Source organism: Schistocerca americana, chromosome 10 (assembly GCF_021461395.2).
Source record: "Schistocerca americana isolate TAMUIC-IGC-003095 chromosome 10, iqSchAmer2.1, whole genome shotgun sequence".
NCBI classification, from domain to species: Eukaryota; Metazoa; Arthropoda; class Insecta; order Orthoptera; family Acrididae; genus Schistocerca; species Schistocerca americana.
Window position 1 is genome coordinate 151,113,101 of NC_060128.1, and position 21,819 is coordinate 151,134,919.

At 43.7% G+C, this 21,819-nt stretch overlaps 1 protein-coding gene across 2 annotated transcripts in view; it reads left to right on the forward strand.

Moving 5' to 3' along the window:
- Positions 1-21,819, forward strand: part of LOC124552606 — a 288,912-nt gene that overhangs the window by 238,530 nt on the left and 28,563 nt on the right. For both annotated transcript variants that reach the window (XM_047126930.1, XM_047126931.1), the window contains 2 exons: positions 4,983-5,227; positions 15,093-15,218. In XM_047126930.1, coding sequence (XP_046982886.1) covers positions 4,983-5,227; positions 15,093-15,218 — 371 coding nt within the window. The remainder of the gene's footprint in view (positions 1-4,982; positions 5,228-15,092; positions 15,219-21,819) is intronic.

Consider the following 21,819-nt stretch of genomic DNA (forward strand, 5'->3'; position numbering starts at 1 on the left):
ACACATATCCATGCCCGAGGCAGGATTCGAACCTGCGTCCGTAGCAGTCGCTGGGTTCCGGACTGAAGCGCCTAGAACCGCTCGGCCACCCGCCTCAGTTATTGCCTAAGCCTTAAGCCGGCCGTTGCGGTTCTAGGCGCTTCAGTCCGGAACCGCTCTGCTGCTACGATCGCAGGTTCGAATGCTGCCTCGGGCATGGATGTCCTTAGGTTAGTTAGAACTACTGAAACCTAAGTCTAGCGGACTGATGACCTCCGTTGTTAAGTCCCATAGTGCTCAGAACCATTTGTTTAACTAAGCCTTAGGCTGAAAAAACTGAAGAGAAATTTTCGTCTGCCAGTTATGTGCACTTTCCGTACCCAATGTAAAGTTACACACTTGAACACAGCTAGGGCCATAAACAAATGTTGGCAGACGAGCTCTTTTTCGCCTGGCTGGCAGCCTACACACACACCGAGCGAGGTGGCGCAGTGGCTAGCACACTGGACTCGCATTCGGAAGGACGACGGTTCAATCCCGCGTCCGGCCATCCTGATTTAGGTTTTCCGCGATTTCCCTATATCACTTCAGGCAAATGCCGGGATGGTTCCTTTGAAAGGGCACGGCCGATTTCCTTCCCTAACCCGAGCTTGTGCTCCGTCTCTAATGACCTCGCTGTCAATGGGACGTTAAACACTAATCTCCTCCTCCTACACACACGATTAGTGCTTGTGCCAAACCAAAACTGGCACAAGGCAATAGGGATCTCCAATATTTTTTGGATTCGTACTTATACCCTGCAAGGAAGCTGGAGTAACTTCTTCAGTTACCCAAGAAAATAGTGAAGTGGAGCACAGGATTGATTGCTGAGATTGGCGGTACTGTAAATGAAGAAGTACTACCCGAGAGTTATTACTTGGCCCCTGTGTAGCGGAGTGTGCAGGGATATATATTTATTTATTTTGCGCGGACCGGGCGCGGGATATAGTCCGCCTCCATGTATCGCTAGTATGCAGTGCATGCAATAGGAAACTTTGTTTTGAGCTTCCACCAACTCCTGAAAAATCGCCTTCCTTTTCCGAACTGGACTGGATGGTAACCCGCGGGGAGGGCCAGCAACGGCATCACGCCTCATTTACGAAGTAGTCACGCAACAAAACACATCGACTGCAGAGCTCAGCAACAAAGCAGTCTGTGCGGGCGCAGTTGTCAACGTGTCAACGAATAACTGCAAATTCCTACGACACGAAGTCTCCCGACAGCTACCGATCTGATATAGGGAGTCCGCGTGCCAAGTTACACTTGCCTGACTTTACTGGTACTTCCCTTTCTCAATTGCACTGATTTGGCCTTCAGTTTCCTGGCTGTTTAGACAATTATATGGCGATGCAGACCTGCCTGAAAAAACTTTGCTTCTGTTGAGATGTTCAGGACAACACGTGTGTCCACTTTGCATTCTTATAACTGATATTCTTTGTTGTCATCAAACTATTTTATATGCCATGTTTTTTAGGAATGAATGGCGACATCCTTAAAAAGTTTCGTCCGCATATGTAGTTTATAATCATCATCAACATAAAAAGTCGATATCTTTGCGTTATTTTGAGTGACAATATGTAATTAACAAAGATTATCGAAAATTCATGGAGAATTACTACCTGTTTTATCACAGTGGTTACGAAGTGTGTCCAAAATAAACACGCAAAGAAAAATCTTCTTTATGTGCCGCTACTTTTCGTTAACTGGCAACTACTGGATTCTTTATGGTACCCGGTCCTCTTTTGTATTCTTTCATACACCGATCCCACCATTCCCTACATCTTGCTACAGTAAAGCGTGCAGACAGTGGAGATGTAGGTGTAAAGTATATTCCGTTCACAACATCCTGAACGTATTCTCAGGCAGAAGTAAGGAGCTAGCTTTGCCCAACGCCTCCTATCACAGTGGCAGCCGAGGGGGGAGACGCAGTATGAGTGGAACAAAGCTCGCTTTTGTCGTACAGTGCTGGCACATGCGTGGCCGTGCGGTTCTAGGCGCATACTGTCGCAGGTTCGAATCCTGCCTCGGGCATGGATGTCCTTAGGATAAAATAGTTCTAACTAACCTAAGTTCTAGAGGACTGATTACATCTGTGCTCAACTCCTATAGTGCTCAGAGCCATTTAAAGCATTTTATTATACTGTAAGATACCCATTGTTCGCAGCGACCAGACAAAAACAGCAGTAGCCTTCTACATCTACATGGGTACTCTGCAAATCACATTTAAGTGCCTGGCAGAGGGTTCATCGAACCACCTTCACAATAATCTATTATTCCAATCTCGTATAGCGCGCGGAAAGAATGAACACCTGTATCTTTCCGTACGAGCTCTGATTTCCCCTATTGTATCGTGGTGATCGTTCCGCCCTATGTACGTCGCTGCCAACAAAATATTTTCGCATTCGGAGCAGAAAGTTGGTGAGAAGATTCCCTGGAGCAGAAAGTTGGTGAGAAGATTCCCTCGCAGCGAAAAACGCCTTTCTTTTAATGATGTCCAGCCCAAATCCCGTATCATTTCTGTGATACTCTCTCCCATAATTCGCGTTAATACAAAACGTGCTGCGTTTCTTTGAACTTTTTCGATGTACTCCGTCAGTCCTATCTGGTAAGGATTCCACACCGCGCAGCAGTATTCTGAAAGAGGACGGACAAGCGTAGTGTAGGCAAGCTGCTTAGTAGGTCTGTTACATTTTCTAAGTGTCCTGCCAATAAAACGCGGTCTTTAGTTAGCCTTCCCCACAACTTTTCCTGTGTGTTCCTTCCAATTTAAGTTGTTCGTAATTGTAATACCTAGGTATTTAGTCGAATTTACGGTTTTTAGATTAGACTGATTTATCGTGTAACCGAAGTTTAACGAGTTCGTTTTAGTACTCATGTGGCTGACCTCACACTTTTCGCACCATTCAGATATCTTTCCTAAATCGTTTTGCAGTATGTTTTGATCTTCTGATGACTTTATTAGTCGATAAACGACAGCGCCATCTGCAAACAACAAGTCTGCTGCTCAGTTTGTCTCCCAAATCGTTTATATGGATAAGGAACAGCAAAGGACCTATAACACTACCTTGGGGAGCTCCAGAAATCACTTCTGTTTTACTCGATGACTTTCCGTCAATTACTCCGAACTGTGACCTCTCTGACAGGATATAGCACATCCAGACACATAACTGAGACGACATTCCATAAGCACGAAATTTCATTACGAGCCGCTTGTGTGGTACAGTGTCAAAAGGCTTCCGGAAATGCAGGAATACGGAATCGTTCAGAAATCCCTTGTCAATACCACTCAGCACTTCATGTGAATGCAGAGCTAGTTGTGTATCACAGGAACGATGTTTTCTAAACCCATGTTGACTGTGTGTCAGTCGACCGTTTCCTTCGGGATAATTCATAATGTTCGAACACAATATACACTACTGGCCATTAAAATTGCTACACCAAGACGAAATGCAGATGATTAACGGGTATTCATTGGACAAATATATTATACTAGAACTGACATATCACATTTTCACGCAATTTGGGTGCATAGATCCTGAGACATCAGTACCCAGAACAACCACCTCTGGACCTAATAACGGCCTTCAAACGGTTGGGCATTGATTCAAACAGAGCTTGGATGGCGTGTACAGGTACAGCTGCCCATGCAGCTTCAACACGATCCCACAGTTCGTCCAGAGTAGTGACTGGCGTATTGTAACGAGCCAGTTGCTCGGTCACCGTTGAACAGACGTTTTCAATTGGTGAGAGATCTGGAGAATGTGCTGGCCAGAGCAGCAGTAGAACATTTTCTGTATCCAGAAAGGCCCGTACATGACCTGCAACATGCGGTCGTGCATTATCCTGCTGAGATGTAGGGTTTCGCAGGGATCAGATGAAGGGTAGAGCCACGGGTCGTAACACGTCTGAAATGTAACGTCCATTGTTCAAAGTGCCGTCAAAGCGAACAAGAGGTGAACGAGACGTGTAACCAATGGCACCCCATACCATCACGCCGGGTGATGCGCCAGTATGGCGATGACGAATACACGCTTCCAATGTGCGTTGACTACGATGTCGTCAAACACGGATGCGACCATCATGATGCTGTAAACAGAACCTGGATTCATCCGAAAAAAATAACGTTTTGCCATTCGTGCACCTAGGTTTGTCGTTGAGTACACCATAGCAGGCGCTCCTGTGTGTTATGCAGCGTCAAGGGTAACCGGAGCCACGGTCTCCGAGCTGATAGTCCATGCTGCTGCAAACGTCGTCGAACTGTTCGTGGAGATGGTTGTTGTGTTGCAAACGTCCCCATCTGTTGCCTCAGGAATAGAGACGTGGCTGCACGATCCGTTACAGCCATGCGGTTAAGATACCTGTCATCTCGACTGCTAGTGATACGAGGCCGTTGGGATCCAGCATAGCGTTCCGTATCACCCACCGATTCCATATTCTGCCAACAGTCATTGAATCTCGACCAACAATGTAGCGATACGAGAAACCGCAATCGCGATAGGCTACAATCCGACCTTTATCAAAGTCGGAAACGTGATGGTACGCATTTCTCCTCCTTACACGAGGCATCACAACGACGTTGTAGGTGTCGCCACTGGCGCCTACCTGGTGTGAATGCTCTGAAAGGCCAAGCATTTGCATATCACAGCACCTTCTTCCAGTCGGTTACATTTCGCGTCTGTAGGACGTCATCTTAGTGTTGTAGTAATTTTAATGGCCAGTAGTGTATGTTCTAAAATCATCTTGCATATCGACGTTAATGACATGGGCCTGTAATTTAGTGGATTACTCCTACTACCTTTCTTGGATACTGGTGTGACCTGTGCAACTTTCCAGTCTTTGCGTACGGATGTTTCCTACCGATCCAGAACTAGGGAGTATTGGTTCAGGACGTTGTGAACAAATGGGACAGTAGATCAGCAGGTGAGTAGCCAATTCAACTAGGTGAAGTGTTGTTCTGTGTGCAGCGCGTGAAGACGGGCGCGTGGTGGCGCACCTGAGCAAGACCTCGGAAGGGGAGGCGGCGGTGGGGGCGACGCCCTCGACGAGGACGCGCGTCGAGCTGAGCCTGCCGCAGCTGGGCGTGCACGCAGTCACCGGGGATTCCCCCCAGCAGCAGCCGCGCCAGCCGGGGAATAACCAGGAGGCGGCGCGGGCTGCGGGCGCCGCCATGCCGCCACAGCAGCGCCGCAGGGCGCCCCCAGAGACCGCGGTGAGTACCACTGTCCACTGCCGGAGGTGGGTCAGCTCTACTTAGCTAATCGGGTTAACTGGGGTTTCAAGTCAACCCGAGTTAGACTGTCACTAACTCAATTTGCGTTCACGCGGCGGGCGGCGGCCGCCACTGTGGATGAGGACCTCCCGAGAGGTTGTAGTTTACCGCCATCGCGCCCACCGAACCAGAGTTGAACCTAGTCGGATCTACACTCACATAACGGGACGTCACTCACTGTGATTTTTAAAACTGCGGTACCTTACTTTTGTCGTTGTGGTCTTTAGTCCTGAGTCTGGTTTGATGCAGCTCTCCATGCTACTCTATCCTGTGCAAGCTTCATCTCCCAGTACCTACTGCAACCTACATCCTTCTGAATCTGCTCAGTGTATCCATCTCTTGGCTCCCCTCTACGATTTGTACCCTCCACGCTGCCCTCCAATACCAAACTGGTGATCCCTTGATGCCTCACAACATGTCCTACCAAGCGATCCCTTCTTCTAGTCAAGTTGTGCCACAAATCTCTCTTCTCCCCAATACCTCCTCACTAGTTATGTGATCTACCCATCTAATCTTCAGCATTCTTCTGTAGCACCACATTTCAAAAGCTTCTATTCTCTTCTTGTCTAAACTATTTATCGTCCATGTTTCACTTCCATACATGGCTACACTCCATACAAATACTTTCAGAAACGACTTCCTGACACTTAAATCAATACTCGATGTTAACAAATTTCTCTTCTTCAGAAACGCTTTCCTTGCCATTGGCAGTCTACATTTTATATCCTCTCTACTTCGACCATCATCAGTTATTTTGCTCCCCAAATAGCAAGACTCATTTACCACTTTAAGCGTCTCATTTCCTAATCTAATTCCCTCAGCATCACACAACTTAATTCGACTACATTCCATGATCCTCATTTTGCTTTTGTTGATGTTCATCTTATATCCTCCTTTCTAGACACTGTCCATTCCGTTCAGCTGCACATCAGGTCCTTTGCTGTCTCTGACCTAATTACAATGTCATCGGCGAACCTCCACGTTTTTATTTCTTCTCCATGGATTTTAATACCTTCTCCGAATGTTTCTTGTGTTTCCTTCACTGCTCGCTCAATATACGGATTGAATAACATCAGGGAGAGGCTACAACCCTGTCTCACTCCCTTCCCAACCACTGCTTCCCTTTCATGTCCCTCAACTCTTATAAGTGGCATCTGGTTTCTGTGCATATTGTAAATAGCCTTTCGCTCCCTGTATTTTACCCATGCCACCTTCACAATTTCAAAGAGAGTATTCCAGTCAAAGTCTACTGATGCTAGAAACGTAGGTTTGCCTTTTCTTAATCTAAGATAAGTCATAGGGTCGCTATTGCTTCACGTGTTTCAATATTTCTATGGAATCCAAAGTGATCTTCCCCGAGGTCGTCTTCTACTAGTTTTTTCATTCGTCTGTAAAGAATTACTATGTTTCATTTTGTTTGAAATTCGTGAAGCATTTGATAACTGTTATTTACAAGTGGGGCTATAGAGAACATTAGCGTCACAGCACTCAAAAGTGACAGGGAAATGATGGGGAAGCGAGCTGTAGTACAGGGGAAACGCATGTTTTTCGAACCGCTAGTACGCGACGACGAGAGGGGGTATTGACCTTGAATGAATGTCGGAAGATTGCGCATACAATGCAGTTTCAGTCGCTATGGAGCGCTGGAACGTAGAACATCGTGTCTTCGTTGTCGAGCAGTACAGGGCGTCCACAATGAGACTCCAACATTTGAACTCATAAAATCTGAGAGGAAACACAATTTATTGTCGAACAAATACAGGAAAATCATACAGCAGCTCATCAAGTTTTCATACACAGGTGGAAGGTTCAGTACACTTGAACATGGGCGCCATGGATAGCGCGAAGAATATCATGCCTCTAATCGATTTCGTGCCACGTGTTGCGGAGCATCTGTTCTGTGACAGAGTTGACGATTCTTATGCGCTGTTCCAAGTCTTGCAGGTCCTTTACCGGTGTAGCGTGTACCCGGTCTTTCACATACCCCCACAAGAAAAAATGGAGGGGGGTTATGTTGGGAGAACGTGGTGGCCAAGGAATTGGACCTCCACGGCCAATCCATAGCTGCGTGAATGTGTCATTTAAAAATTTTCAGACATCAAGGCTCCTGTGGGGTTGCGCACCGTCGTGTTGAAACATCACATTTGGCTGCATGTCTGTTATCTGTGGCACGGCAAATTGTTCCAACATGTCCAGGTAGACGGATCCATCCACAGTCGGCTCCTGAAAGAAAAACGGCCCAGCAATACGATTTATCATCAAACCACACCACACATTAGCTTTCGCGCATGTGTTCCCTAGGTGCATGTGGATTTTCGGATCCCCAGATGCGCACATTGTGACGATTGACAGCTCCAGGCACGTGAAAGATTACCTCGTCAGTAAACATCACGCGTGATAAAAATGTCTCGTCCGCGGCAATGCGATCTAGCATCACACATGCAAATTCTTCTCGCTGTGGTCAATCATCAGGCTTGATTTTTTGCACAACCCGCACTTTATATGCGTACAAACGTAATCGCTGATGAAGCACTTTCGTTCTCGCTTCCCATGCCCAGGTTCGATTCCCGGCGGTCAGGGATTTTCTCTGCCTCGTGATGACTGGGTATTGTGTGATGTCCTTAGGTTAGTTAGAACTACTTAAACGTAAGTTCTAGGGGACTGATGACCATAGATGTTAAGTCCCATAGTGCTCAGAGCCATTTGATGAAGCACTTTGTGCACTGTTGAACGTTTCATGCGAAGTTCTCGTGCTGCCTGTCGTACTGACATCTGTGGACTTTGTTCTAATGACCGCCGCAGTTGTTCCACATGATGTTCGCTGATCCCAGGTTTACCACCACTGTGCCATTTCGCAACACTCCCAGTAGCCGAAAACTGATCACACCACTTCTTCATAGTCTTGAACGACGGCGGCGCTTTGTTGTAAACTTGACGAAAGTTTCTTTGCACTTGGGTCGCCGATTTTGTCTCTGCATACCACCAGACCACTTGTGCACGCTCCTTCATATCCTCCATTTTGCTAAAACAATTGATTGCGGCTCCACTACGGCCATTTGGCGTATCAAATTTGCACACCACAAACTTGTTGAGTTGCTCTGTCTGCCCTCTTCAGGATTCACAGGTCCACCATCTGATATGAGAAAGATGTAGGATATTAAAAAGTTGGAGTCTCATTGTGGATACCCTGTACTTTAGAAACAGTGATCCCATAGTCACAGTGCAACGTCTTTTGCGTCAAAATTTTAGAGATGGACGTCGAGGCGCAGTGCCTGATGGAAATACTGTACTCCGATGGGTTGCAGCGTTTAGAAGTACTGGATCTCTGATGAGAAAGAAACCACCTGGTCTTCCGCGCTTAGTTCGTACTCCGGAAAATGTAGACCGAGTGAGAACGGCAGTTCTTGCTCGTTCGAAACGATCGGCTAGACGACAGGCTGTAGCGCTGGGTGTGTCACGTCGTTCGCTTCACCGCATCTTACGTGATGGTCTACAAGATAATGGTCGTCCAGCAGCTTGGTGAAGGGGATTTTGTGCAGCGCAGAGAGTTTTGTCGCGTAATGGATTAAATTTTTCGTAAGATGGAGATGTTACTGTCTTCATGAGTGATGGAGCACATTTTCATGTAGGCTAGACGGTTGCATCAATAATTTCGGTATTGGGCGCCGGAGAACCCACATTAATTACACCAAAGACCTCTCCACAGTTTTAAAGTAACAGTGTGGTGCTGCATTTCAAAGATGGGAACTGTTGGGCCATATATATGAAGGAACTGCAGTTACTGTGTCATCAGCGCGCTACGTTAAAATGTTGAACAACCTTCTTCATCTAGAACTTGAAAGGCGTCAGGTGAACGTGAGAGAAATGTGGTTTTAGCAGGACGGTGCCACAGTTCACACGGTGAGAGCATACGTGGAAGTGGTTCGACAAATGTTCCCAGGACACGTTGTTTCGAGATATGGTGATGTTTCCTGCCGCCGCCGCCGCCCCCTCCCCCCCCCCCCTGTCGCACACCTGATTTGTCCATATGCGATTTCTTTTTGTGGGGATATTTCAAATCAAAAGTCTACATGAACAAGCCTCGCACAGTCGATGACCTGAAGAATTCCATTCGTCAGGAAATTGATGCCGTGGCGAATGAAATGTTGGTGAGAGCCATGATTAACTTCCCGGAGAGGATCCAAATTGGTATCCAGCAAGACGGACGTCATCTCCAAGACATTAATTAGGTTCGAAAAATACAAACTTTATCACTTAATGTTTGTTTTTATCAAACCGTGTCCCGGTCATTCAGTAGTGAAAAACATGGGTTTTCTCTGCACCACCTTGTATTTGGCAACGTTAAAATCATCAGATCGTTGTCAAAATCCCTACTAATGAAAAAAAAAATGGTTCAAATGGCTCTGAGCACTATGGGACTCAACTGCTGAGGCCATAAGTCCCCTAGAACTACTTAAACCTAACTAACCTAAGGACATCACACACATCCATGCCCGAGGCAGGATTCGAACCTGCGACCGTAGCGGTCGCGCGGTTCCAGACTGTAGCGCCAGAACCGCTCGGCCACCAGCGGCCGGCTACTAATCACACACCCAGAATTTTCTGATTGTGGCCTGTAGCACAGCGACCATCCATGCATTTCACGAGGCATATGGCTACCTTAAGATCGCCACATCGCCGACAAACCATTACAGCAAATTCCGAGAGTATTACCACTTTCAAAATTTTATCTCAGAAGACTCAAAATTGGTGCCTGCACCACAGCACGCAGTCATGCTCGTGAACAGGGATTTCACTATCTTACGATCTCCCTACAGTTGTCAAAATCGATGCAGCAAGTTTCAGATGGTTCACAAGTTCGAAAGGTCAAAAATTACGCCCTGTGTAGTTCGCATAACACTCTTGAGTATACGTATAATCGCTGATGGGAAGCCACGAAGCTCTGGTTGGTTAACTGAACTGTAATCTGCGCAGAGGTAAAAGACAGAACAACGTTGAATGTTATCTCAGTTTTTTCGTCGCAACTCGGTTTACACAAACTTTCAAATCGGTTTACTCGGTTTGGCGTAAACCTGAGTTGGCCCGTCGCTGTGAGCGCCGGCTGGTTGCAAGCGTACCGATGCCGCACTTCTGCCTAGTCCCGCGTAGCTCTCTGCCCTTCCTCTCTTTTACACACACACACACACGTTACAAAATGGCAACGCGGAACTTCCGAAGTTGCCTAGTTCGAGCGCCCGTAGCGAAGTTCCTGTTTTCATTGCCTTATTGATTTCCAGCAGTTTAACACGAAGTAATAGAGTATCTTGTCATATTATTTGTGTATACCTTCTTTCATTACTGAGTCGAAGTGTTCGTTCCCAGTTTCAAATTACACAAAGTGAGATTCCCCTGCGCCAAGTCGGTCGGATTCCCAAACAAGAAAGGCTGGGCAGCAGAAAGAACGCGACTGAAAAAGGCAACTGAGTTCCAGCAGCAAAGCAAACCCATAATCCATTGCTATCGAGAAATACAGTGATATGTTACCGGCGAATGGGGGGGGGGGGGGGGGGGGTGGCGGGCGGGCGAAACCATAGTTTTTTTTTTTTTTTTTTTTTTTTTTTTTTTGTTTTTTTTTGTTTTTAACCTTGCTACCGTACAGGCAATTTGTGGCGTTGGTTGAAAAACTATCCACTGCGTGTGTCGTGAGGAGAAATGTACCACAATCTCTTTTCCGAGACAAAATATCAGTAACCAAACTAAACGAGTTATCAAAAGACGTTGTCAGGCGGACATTCTATCAATTTTACAACAATGGCGAGTACTTAATGTCGGAAAAATGAACGCAGTTACGTGGCATAGCGGACTCCAAAATGACGAATTCGCTACGTACTTCAAATGAGTGTTTGGCAAAACTTGGCGTTAGTCAAAACAATTCACTAAAATTTCGACATAGGATTATACATCCTTTCCGTTGAAAATTACTGTTTGGTATATTGACCTAGGTTTCGAAACATAATAAGGGTGTCTTCATCAGAATGAAAATTTGATAAACCCTATAAAATAATACAAGAGAAAATTTTGTGTGACAAAAAAAACGCATTAACCAAGATGGCAATTGACATGCGGTACAAAGGTTACTTACGTAAAAATTACATTGCGAAAAAACAATAGTCCGATTTTAGCCATGCTCAAGTCAAAAAATAAAACAAAACGTTTCAGCCTTTGCCACTTATGCCTAGCTAGGAATATCAGACAGATTGGCCCAATGGCTTACATTGCTATCAATACAAGTTGCGCCGCGGACAGTGGTGATATGTGCCCATTTTGAAACATTACAACATAAATAACTGGAGAAAACGACAGTTTATATTTGTTTTGAAAACAAAGGAAGAGAGCTTAATGTATCGTTGAAAATGCACACTAGTAAAACAGATTAGGTAGAAATAAGAACCGTCTATTAGACACAACATAATTACGTAAAATTTGTACATACAGCTGTACAATCCAGAAAATCTTTGCATCTTTGAAGATATTTTCAATTCACGTAGGGGGATTCGGGGTGGCGAGAGGAAGGGCATCCGGCCACCGTCTGACACATACATAGTAACAAGGCCGACCCCGCGTTGAAGTGGGACAAAGACCCAAAGCAAAGTATGATTATTTTATAGGATTTATCAAAATTTTATTCCAATGAAGACACCCTTAGTAGTCGTCGAAACCTGAGTCAATGTACAAAACAGTAATTTTCAAGGGGTTTGGATGTAAAATCGTATGTTGAAACTAGTACAGTTGCTGAGTAACAACCATATTGAAAACCTTAAAAAAAAATAATAATTGTGGGGTACACAATGCCTGTTAGGTGAGCAGAGAATTAGTTTCTTCAAGAAAACCAGTTAGTTTAGAGATGTAGCAAAATGAACAAGTCAGTAGATTACCATCTGGAAATGAACACATTGACGTTGGGACTGATCATGCATTTTTGTCAGCATGCTAATTTGCTTGAAATTTCGGTACTTTCATTTTTCATCCTTATAGACGTACATTTACACTTCATATACAAACATAATACCTAATGTAGTCTAAAATAATTTTACACACTGTAGACTGCAAATAACAAATTGTACATTGCTTCCATAACGATGTGACTGACACAGCCTCAATCAATATTTCACCATAAAAAATAAGTACATTGATTTTGACGTAAGCAGAAAAGATTATGGTAATAGAGGTGCCTGTGTGTCATAGTATGATGGCAGCGCACAAACAGCCACCCACCAGTACGCCTGACCAGAGCTATGTTGGAAGTTTACTGACCTGTAAACCACTTTCCTCAGTAGCCTTCTACTTCTCAAAGTTCACTCTAGAACAGAAATGGTTTAGAAGATACACTCCTGGAAATTGAAATAAGAACACCGTGAATTCATTGTCCCAGAAAGGGGAAACTTTATTGACACATTCCTGGGGTCAGATACATCACATGATCACACTGACAGAACCACAGGCACACAGACACAGGCAACAGAGCATGCACAATGTCGGCACTAGTACAGTGTATATCCACCTTTCGCAGCAATGCAGGCTGCTATTCTCCCATGGAGACGATCGTAGAGATGCTGGATGTAGTCCTGTGGAACGGCTTGCCATGCCATTTCCACCTGGCGCCTCAGTTGGACCAGCGTTCGTGCTGGACGTGCAGACCGCGTGAGACGACGCTTCATCCAGTCCCAAACATGCTCAATGGGGGACAGATCCGGAGATCTTGGTGGCCAGGGTAGTTGACTTACACCTTCTAGAGCACGTTGGGTGGCACGGGATACATGCGGACGTGCATTGTCCTGTTGGAACAGCAAGTTCCCTTGCCGGTCTAGGAATGGTAGAACGATGGGTTCGATGACGGTTTGGATGTACCGTGCACTATTCAGTGTCCCCTCGACGATCACCAGTGGTGTACGGCCAGTGTAGGAGATCGCTCCCCACACCATGATGCCGGGTGTTGGCCCTGTGTGCCTCGGTCGTATGCAGTCCTGATTGTGGCGCTCACCTGCACGGCGCCAAACACGCATACGACCATCATTGGCACCAAGGCAGAAGCGACTCTCATCGCTGAAGACGACACGTCTCCATTCGTCCCTCCATTCACGCCTGTCGCGACACCACTGGAGGCGGGCTGCACGATGTTGGGGCGTGAGCGGAAGATGGCCTAACGGTGTGCGGGACTGTAGCCCAGCTTCATGGAGACGGTTGCGAATGGTCCTCGCCGATACCCCAGGAGCAACAGTGTCCCTAATTTGCTGGGAAGTGGCGGTGCGGTCCCCTACGGCACTGCGTAGGATCCTACGGTCTTGGCGTGCATCCGTGCGTCGCTGCGGTCCGGTCCCAGGTCGACGGGCACGTGCACCTTCCGCCGACCACTGGCGACAACATCGATGTACTGTGGAGACCTCACGCCCCACGTGTTGAGCAATTCGGCGGTACGTCCACCCGGCCTCCCACATGCCCACTATACGCCCTCGCTCAAAGTCCGTCAACTGCACATACGGTTCACGTCCACGCTGTCGCGGCATGCTACCAGTGTTAAAGACTGCGATGGAGCTCCGTATGCCACGGCAAACTGGCTGACACTGACGGCGGCGGTGCACAAATGTTGCGCAGCTAGCGCCATTCGACGGCCAACACCGCGGTTCCTGGTGTGTCCGCTGTGCCGTGCGTGTGATCATTGCTTATACAGCCCTCTCGCAGTGTCCGGAGCAAGTATGGTGGGTCTGACACACCGGTGTCAATGTGTTCTTTTTTCCATTTCCAGGAGTGTATTTTTAAAATACACTACCTGACAAAAGAAGTCAAGCACCCTTTGCACTCGTCTCTCTGGATCATTGCCTTTCTGCTGATGCCATTACAGCCTGACTGTTTTGTATATACAATTGTTAGTGATTGTTCAAAAATGTTTAAGATGATCTCTGAACCAACAGACTGAAGTGCATTCAGTAATACTGGTGTGGAGTGGGTGTTTAAAGATGCAACAAGAATAACTACCATAAAATGTACAATGCAGAGCTATTTTTGTGTGTTTTATTTTTGATAATAAAAAAGTATAGAATATAGATAAGTATTAGGTTGAATGTCTTTAAATGTTTACAAAGATAATACAATATAATCAAGTGGAAGCTGGAGTACGCAATGGGATTTCAAAACCCCCATCAAGAAAATAACTGAAATTTCAAAATTATTGTTTTCTATGATTCAAACATTCTGCAAATCAACAGCTTGACAACAATTTTGAAGGTTTCTATGTATTACATATGGAACAGAAAGCAGAAAAGAAAAATATGTTAGTAGTGATATCTTAGTAAGTGAACATATCGCTGCTATATTTCAATGCTGTCTATAGTAGAACAGTATGTGTCATTTGGAAAACATTACCATTAATGTGACTATGTCATTTACTGTTCCACTGTGTATTTTGGTTCACACCATCATCTTCAGGTGGTGAAATATGTATTGGTATTTACATTCTGGGTCTTGGCGTGAAGCAGAATTTCCTTTTTTTCTATGCTCCATAAAAACCTAACCTCTACTGTTTGTACTTCACTGTCATCTTCCTTTTTGTGTCTCAAAACCTCACTTCCATACAACACTACTGGCAATCCCATATTTGTAGTGTATGGTAGCCCATGCAGATTGTGAGAAGTTTCTTCCCTACCTCCTCATGTAATAATGGCACAATAATTCAGTGATGCAGCATGCCTATAACTGTGATAGTACATTTACGTATGTTTTCTAGTAAGGAAAAAAGAGACATGTTTCTAAATGTTTGCACTGTCCACAGGGTGACAAATTGTCATCGTATGCCGGGATCCAGTATTCACCACAAGACATGGCAGAGTACGTGTTCTGGACCGGAGATGAGAAGGGAGTGACGCTGGCCATTGAAGAGTTCTTGCAGGAAGGACTGGTGGGTATATCCAAGCAAAAACAATTTCATGCAGCATGTACTGAACTGAATCAATCTATCAAGGATATGACAATGCGTAAGATCATTTCTACAGTTCTCTGTTATGTAATTAGTGGCTGTGAGTAAAGTGACAGTTTGGACCACTTGGGCTATGTGGCGGAAGGGGAGGTCAATTTATACTTGCCTTCACAATGTACCCAAGGTCAGTCTGCTACACGTGACAGTTGTATTATTTCCCCCCCCCCCCCCCCCCCCTCTCTCTCTCTACTTGTCCTAATAACTTTATCATGACGCACAATGGAGCAAATCTCAAACAATGGTGTGTGATCGAGTTCAGCACCAAAGTAGGCAAAAGTTACACCAGTACCAATCAACTTATCCATCATGCCTGTGGTGGCTCTGTTTTATCATCTTCACAAGTTTCAATGTGGTTGAAGACTGCTGAGGGGGGCAAGTAGAGGTGACCAACAATTCCTGCTCTGGACACCCATCAATTGTTATGGCTTGTGCCATCTTCCTTGATGTTGACCACTTCCTCTGTAATGGCTCCATCTGTCCACACTACACCTACCAACAGTACCTGCGTTCTGACATCTATCATCCCTTCCACACCAAAAAATCCCTCCCATGCATCCTGCCACTCAAAGACAGCATATCTGCAGTGACAACAACTCCCTTCCTCAGTAGGCTGAGAGTCTCACCAAGGCCTCCCCAGACCTAGTTCACAAACAGGTCTGTAATACCATTTGCTTTCACATCCCCAAGAACCAGCTACAAAGTAGTGCCCCCCTTCGTCACCCAGTACCATCCCAAACTAGAACAACTTCCTTCACCAGGGCTTTGATTACTTGTCATCATGCCCCAAGTGAGGGATACCCTACCAGAGATCGTTCCCACCCCTCCTAAAGTGGTATTCCAACTTCCACAACATCCTAATCCAGTCCCAGTCCCAGCCTGTTGCCTGTGGTAGACCCAGGTACCAAGACCACCCACCCAGCACTTCCTATTCCAGTCCTGTCACAGGCTTATCCTACCCCATCGGCGGCCAGGGAACTCGTGAAACCATTACTGCCACGGACACAACTCTCATTTGTGTAAAATAAAAGTGCCTGTGGGTGTAAAGGATAGGGAGAAACCTTTCCAATTAGATGACTGAACCTGCCCTTCGGGATATCACATCCATTCACGCCATATAACTTTTACTTTTATGTCATGTTTATGTTTTCAAAATCAATCCCAAAATTTTTTTAAGTACTAAATGAAAAGATGAAAAAGTTTAAGCCATTCAGAGATCTGTAATTTTGCGCCTCCATAGATGCATGCATCAGTGTGCTAGACTGCTGTAAGGAAGTCTGTGGTTTGATTTCTGGTACAGCCAAGGATTTTTCCTTGGTTAGAAGATTGGTACGGAGTGCAGCCAGCCTCGTGCTACCAGTTGAGGAGTTACTTGACCTAGTAGAGGGGCTCCACATCACTAAAACTGCAAATGGCCAGGAGATTGGTGTGCTGACCCCCATACCTCCACGTCACATCCAATGACGAAATTGGCAGAGGATGACACAGTGGCTGATCAGTACCGATGGGGTCTATGGACAGAGTTTACATTTATACTGTTGCCTGTAAAAGGTGGTCAGCAACCCCCCCCCCCCCCCCTCCTCCCCATGCCCCCACTCATTTCCATCATGCTACCTGCTATTGTCACCTCATTTAAATGCATCAGGAGGGTTTCTATACATGGTAATGTGTATGAACAAAGAACTCCAAAAATAACAGTAAAGTTTTTACACATAATAACCTTATATTAAGATAAAGAAACTTGTATCCAAAGAAAGTTTCTTTAAAGAATTTCAGTTACATTAGTCAAAGTATACTTTTTTAAAACTAATTAATTGTTTTCCTAATACTGAAACACATTTTTGTTGAATTTTATATTTGTAACATGTTATCATTGATTATCTTTCTGAATAGTAATAAGGAAATGCGGAAAATTGCACACTAACAAGACTTTATTGGAAACTACATGGTCTTTGTCTACACTGAGAATCACTTATCTGCTGTGTTGCATGTCTCAAACCTCAGAAAAACAAATTGGTATATGTATTTTGCCAAAATGCAATTTTCAAAGGTGATCATTTAATCCTGTTGGCATCTTAGATTCACTTCCGATCACCTTTTATAAATTGAGGCACAATTTTCAGACAGGGGTATGAATCTATAATTATCAGTATTCATTTGCATATTACAGGTACATCATTTTGAGCAAAATAGCTTCCCAAAAAAGTACAGATTATGTAACTGACTAGACGCTATAAATTTCCATTGAATACAGGTAGAGCATACCACATTGTACACCCAGCTTCAGCAGCTTCACTGTCTCTAAATTGGCACAACATAATGAGCTGGTTCAGGCAATCCCCTTTTAAGAGTTCTGAGTGCAGCATAGAAAATGTACTGGCATCACAATAGCCTACAGAAGTTAAAATATTAATTTCCAGAATGAATGTTTCACTGCTGGCATGTGAAATGTGTGTGCAGCATCAGGACATGAAACCAGAAGTTTGCCTTTCACCACCAGTCTCTTGCCGAATGAGATACCCAGGTATAAAGTGCAACCCACCCTCACTGCTTTACTTGTGTCAGTATGTCATCTCATACTTTTTGAACTTCTCTGCGTACCTCATTCGGTAAGTAATGTTCCAGGTTTGCATCCCAGCTGTGGTCACAGTTTCGAGCTACCTTTAAGTATTAATTGCTACAAAATTGTATTTAAAAGCATCATTTTAACCAAAGTTAAATCCTTCAACTTCCTACCTGCCTCTGATTTAACTAACTTGGAAAGTATCTGCATTCTAATGAACATACTTATATGTGAGGATTTTCAATAAAATGGTCACAACAAGATGAAATCATACCTGCACATTCTACAATAGTATCACTGAACGCCATGTCATTGACACTTTTGAAGTGATCCGTAAGTTCACCAATATCGAAGTCAGCACTCTGCCATGTGTAATGAAGTACTGGTGTATATACTTCAGCAGATACTTGGTTGTAAATGACAGAATGCATTTTTGTAATAAAGACTGTGTCACAATTTTGGCTGCATGTCCCTAGAATGTAGTTTAGGAAAATCTGTTATTCTCTTTGCACGTATTTCGTGTTGACTGAAGAAATAAATGTCAAGAGGTTGCACATATTTTGTAGTACGATTTTTGAAACTACATCTCTTCCTCCAGGAGCTTCCAGTAGTACTTGCACATCCATATGTCCATAACAGGAGCCATAAAACACTAGTGACAGTTGCCAAATGTGGATTCAGAGCTGACAGGAAAAAATGTCTTCAGGCATTCTTTCTGCTTAGACATTTGGGGGACATCATTTTTCCATTTCCCTTGACACACAGGGTTGAAACTTTGTACTTGGAAGCATGTATAGACTCAGTTTGTCAATTGTCCATCCATTGACATAGCAACATATGAAGGGGTACCAAAAAGAAACTAGAATTATTTTTTAAAAGCTGTATATTTTCAAACTGTTTACAAAACAACCTTATCCAGTTCAAAGTATTTTCCATCACAACTAATACATTTGACCCACCAGTGCTTCCACCGTTTGAAACATTTTTTGTAGTCATATTTAGAAATGGTTTAAAGCTCCTCTCTCATTTTTTCCTCAACTTCTTTAGTACTGTCAAATCGATGTCCTTTTATGCCCCTTTTCATGCACCACGACTCATCACCACACTTTGACATAAAATCTGGATCGGTCTCACACTGTTGTTCCAAAGCATGACATGTTTCAACTCGACATTCCTTTTGATTGTCAGTCAGGACCTAAGGAACAAACTTGCCAGCATTCCTTTTCATTCCCAAATCTTCTGTTGAAATTTGCTGAACTGAGCTCCAAGATAACCCACTAATCTCTGACAGTTGATCAGCTGTCAGTCGACAGTCTGGGAGTACAAGCTCTCAAATTTTTTCAGGCAGTTGATGGATGCCCAGAACGATGTTCATCATCAATTGACATGTCGCCATTTTTAAATCGAACAAACCACCTGTACACTGGAGTTTTTCCCATATCATCATCTTGGTAAGCTGTTTTCAAATTAACACAGTTTCAGCACCATTTTTACTGAGTAGAAAACAAAACTTAACAGCTGCACATTGTTCACTTACTCTTGCCATAATAAAAAACAAAGCTAGAAAAAACAGTCACAGCAGCTGAACAGAACAAGTTAGGTTGACAAAACAGGCAGCACTTAACTGGCAATGAGTTGGACTATACATACCTAGTGGCAGAAATGTGTACTACACTAGTTCTGCCCATAGCAATGTTACTCCTCTTGTCTTTTTTTTTTTTTTTTTTTTTTTTTCTTTGGGTACTTCCTCATAGATTGTACAGTGTTGTGTTGCACTGTTAACTGATTCCAATATTGAGACAGTGTTTCTCTCCCTTTTCATGGATAGAAGTCTTTCGGAAAAAAAGCTCACAGCTAAACTGACTCTGATCACAGTTTCATACAGAATCTGTCTGGATGTTTTTTGTCATGATAAGTGCATTGACTTCAGCAACAACATGTATGAGCCATCTTCTTCTTCATCCTTATCTTTTCGTGCTTGGAGCATAGTTATGCCATATAACATTACCCTAAACTTTTTTTTTCAAATCAAATAAAACCCAGTAAATCTTGTAAACCTGAGATTCCTCACTATGTCCAATGTTGTAATTAATAATAATGGAGACAAGAACTGCATTCTTGTGCTTCACCAATACACACTGCTTGATGATATTGAACTACACCATGTGATTTCCTTTGAAAACTGTATTGCCTTCTATTTTCTTTGGCACATACTCCAGTACGCTGTTAATATTCATTTTAGCCTTCAGGAGCTTGTCACATGCATTTAAACTTCTGACAGAGAATCATTGTTTAAGTTCTCTAGTGCATCAACATCAAACATTCTGATGACACGTTATCAGGAGAAGGTTGGAATTCCCTTTCACTACCACCTCCAGTGAAGTGTTCGCCATTGTCATCACTAGCATTAGAATTGTGAGTTAGTGTTACAACAGTATCTGTTTCTTAATGTTGAGAACATTTTTGCACTATAATAGATACCAGAAGACATGCAAATGATTCATCTTACACACCAATACCATATTGACAAAGAAGCGTTCACTGTAACTTCTTCTCAACCAAGTGCAATACATTAGCTGTGTTGATTACCAATCACTGGCCCATCTGACAATTACACGAAATTTAACTTCACATTGACGCCACACCATTTCTACTGGTCTCAACTGGCACAGCAGCAGAAAAATGTCAAATTTAGCACGGCACACTCAGCAGCATCTAATGGACAAGTGCAGAGGTTTGCAGATAAACAAATCTCACAGGTGCAATAAGGGACTTTTAAATGATCCCTCACAATATTGTGGTGTAAATGCTGAAGCCCAAATACTTGTAGTAAAATTATTATTTTCAACTTACAAGAAATCATTTCATATAGCAAACCTCACAAGTGTTGTCTATGATTTTGGTGCATCATACTTTGTCAACAGCTTGAGAACAAATAAGAGAAAAATGTTAGATTGTACATCAATTTAAATTGGAGTTGTTAAAAATGATCTTTTGCTTACCATCATTAGTTGTCTGTTAGTACTTGTTCCTTTGTTGGAACAGTTTTTTTTTCTAGTTGAATGGTCCTTCTTGCAAAAACAATTTCAAGGTTCTGTTTGTTTCAAAATATATTTTATAGTAAATGTCACAGACTGTTTGTTTCATTTTTTCACATTATTAATAAAATGCTAATCACATTCAATCAGCACAAGGTCCTGGGTGCAACTCATAAACTGCCACCAAGACTTTTCACCAAATATAGTTATCACATTGTTAACAAAACTAGAACTTTCATGTTTTACACTCCCCCAATGCGCTCTCTCTCTCTCTCTCTCTCTCTCTCTCTGTCTGTCTGTGTGTTACTACCACCACCCATCTCTCTTTCTCTTTTAATGCAATGTCAACTTTCCCACCATAACTGTCTCGTTTCTCTTTTTCTTGCAGTCCTGCTAGCACTGTCTCTCTCCTCTCTCTTCCACCATCTTTGTGCACCTGCCACTCTCTTTCAGCACAGAAAAGAGTGAACATGTGTGCACCCCAAAATTTTTGGTGAGGAAGGTGGAATGAGGATTGAGGCAGCCGGTTCCCCACTTTCATCCCAGAGTTTTCTAAAGAAGAGCATATCAGTCTTTTTGTGGTCAAACAGAAGCATTCTTTTGCTGTTACAGTAGCGTCACCTGCTTATATAACACGAATTTTGTAGGTCAGTAAAGTCTTGATAATTCATTTACATACATTGACACATATAAATGACAAATGCATAATTTAAAACAAAACTACCCCCCATCCAGAGCAATTTCACTTCAGGCTACACCTACGATATACTAAAAAATGCAATGTTTGATTTGCAAGTACAAAGAATGATTTTTATTTTTTTTTGTAAGGTCCTTGTACCACCACAGAATAATTTGCATGTCAAGACAGTCTGCAACAGTATGACATGCCCATTGTACAGAGAGAGCACATCACAAAGTTTTATTG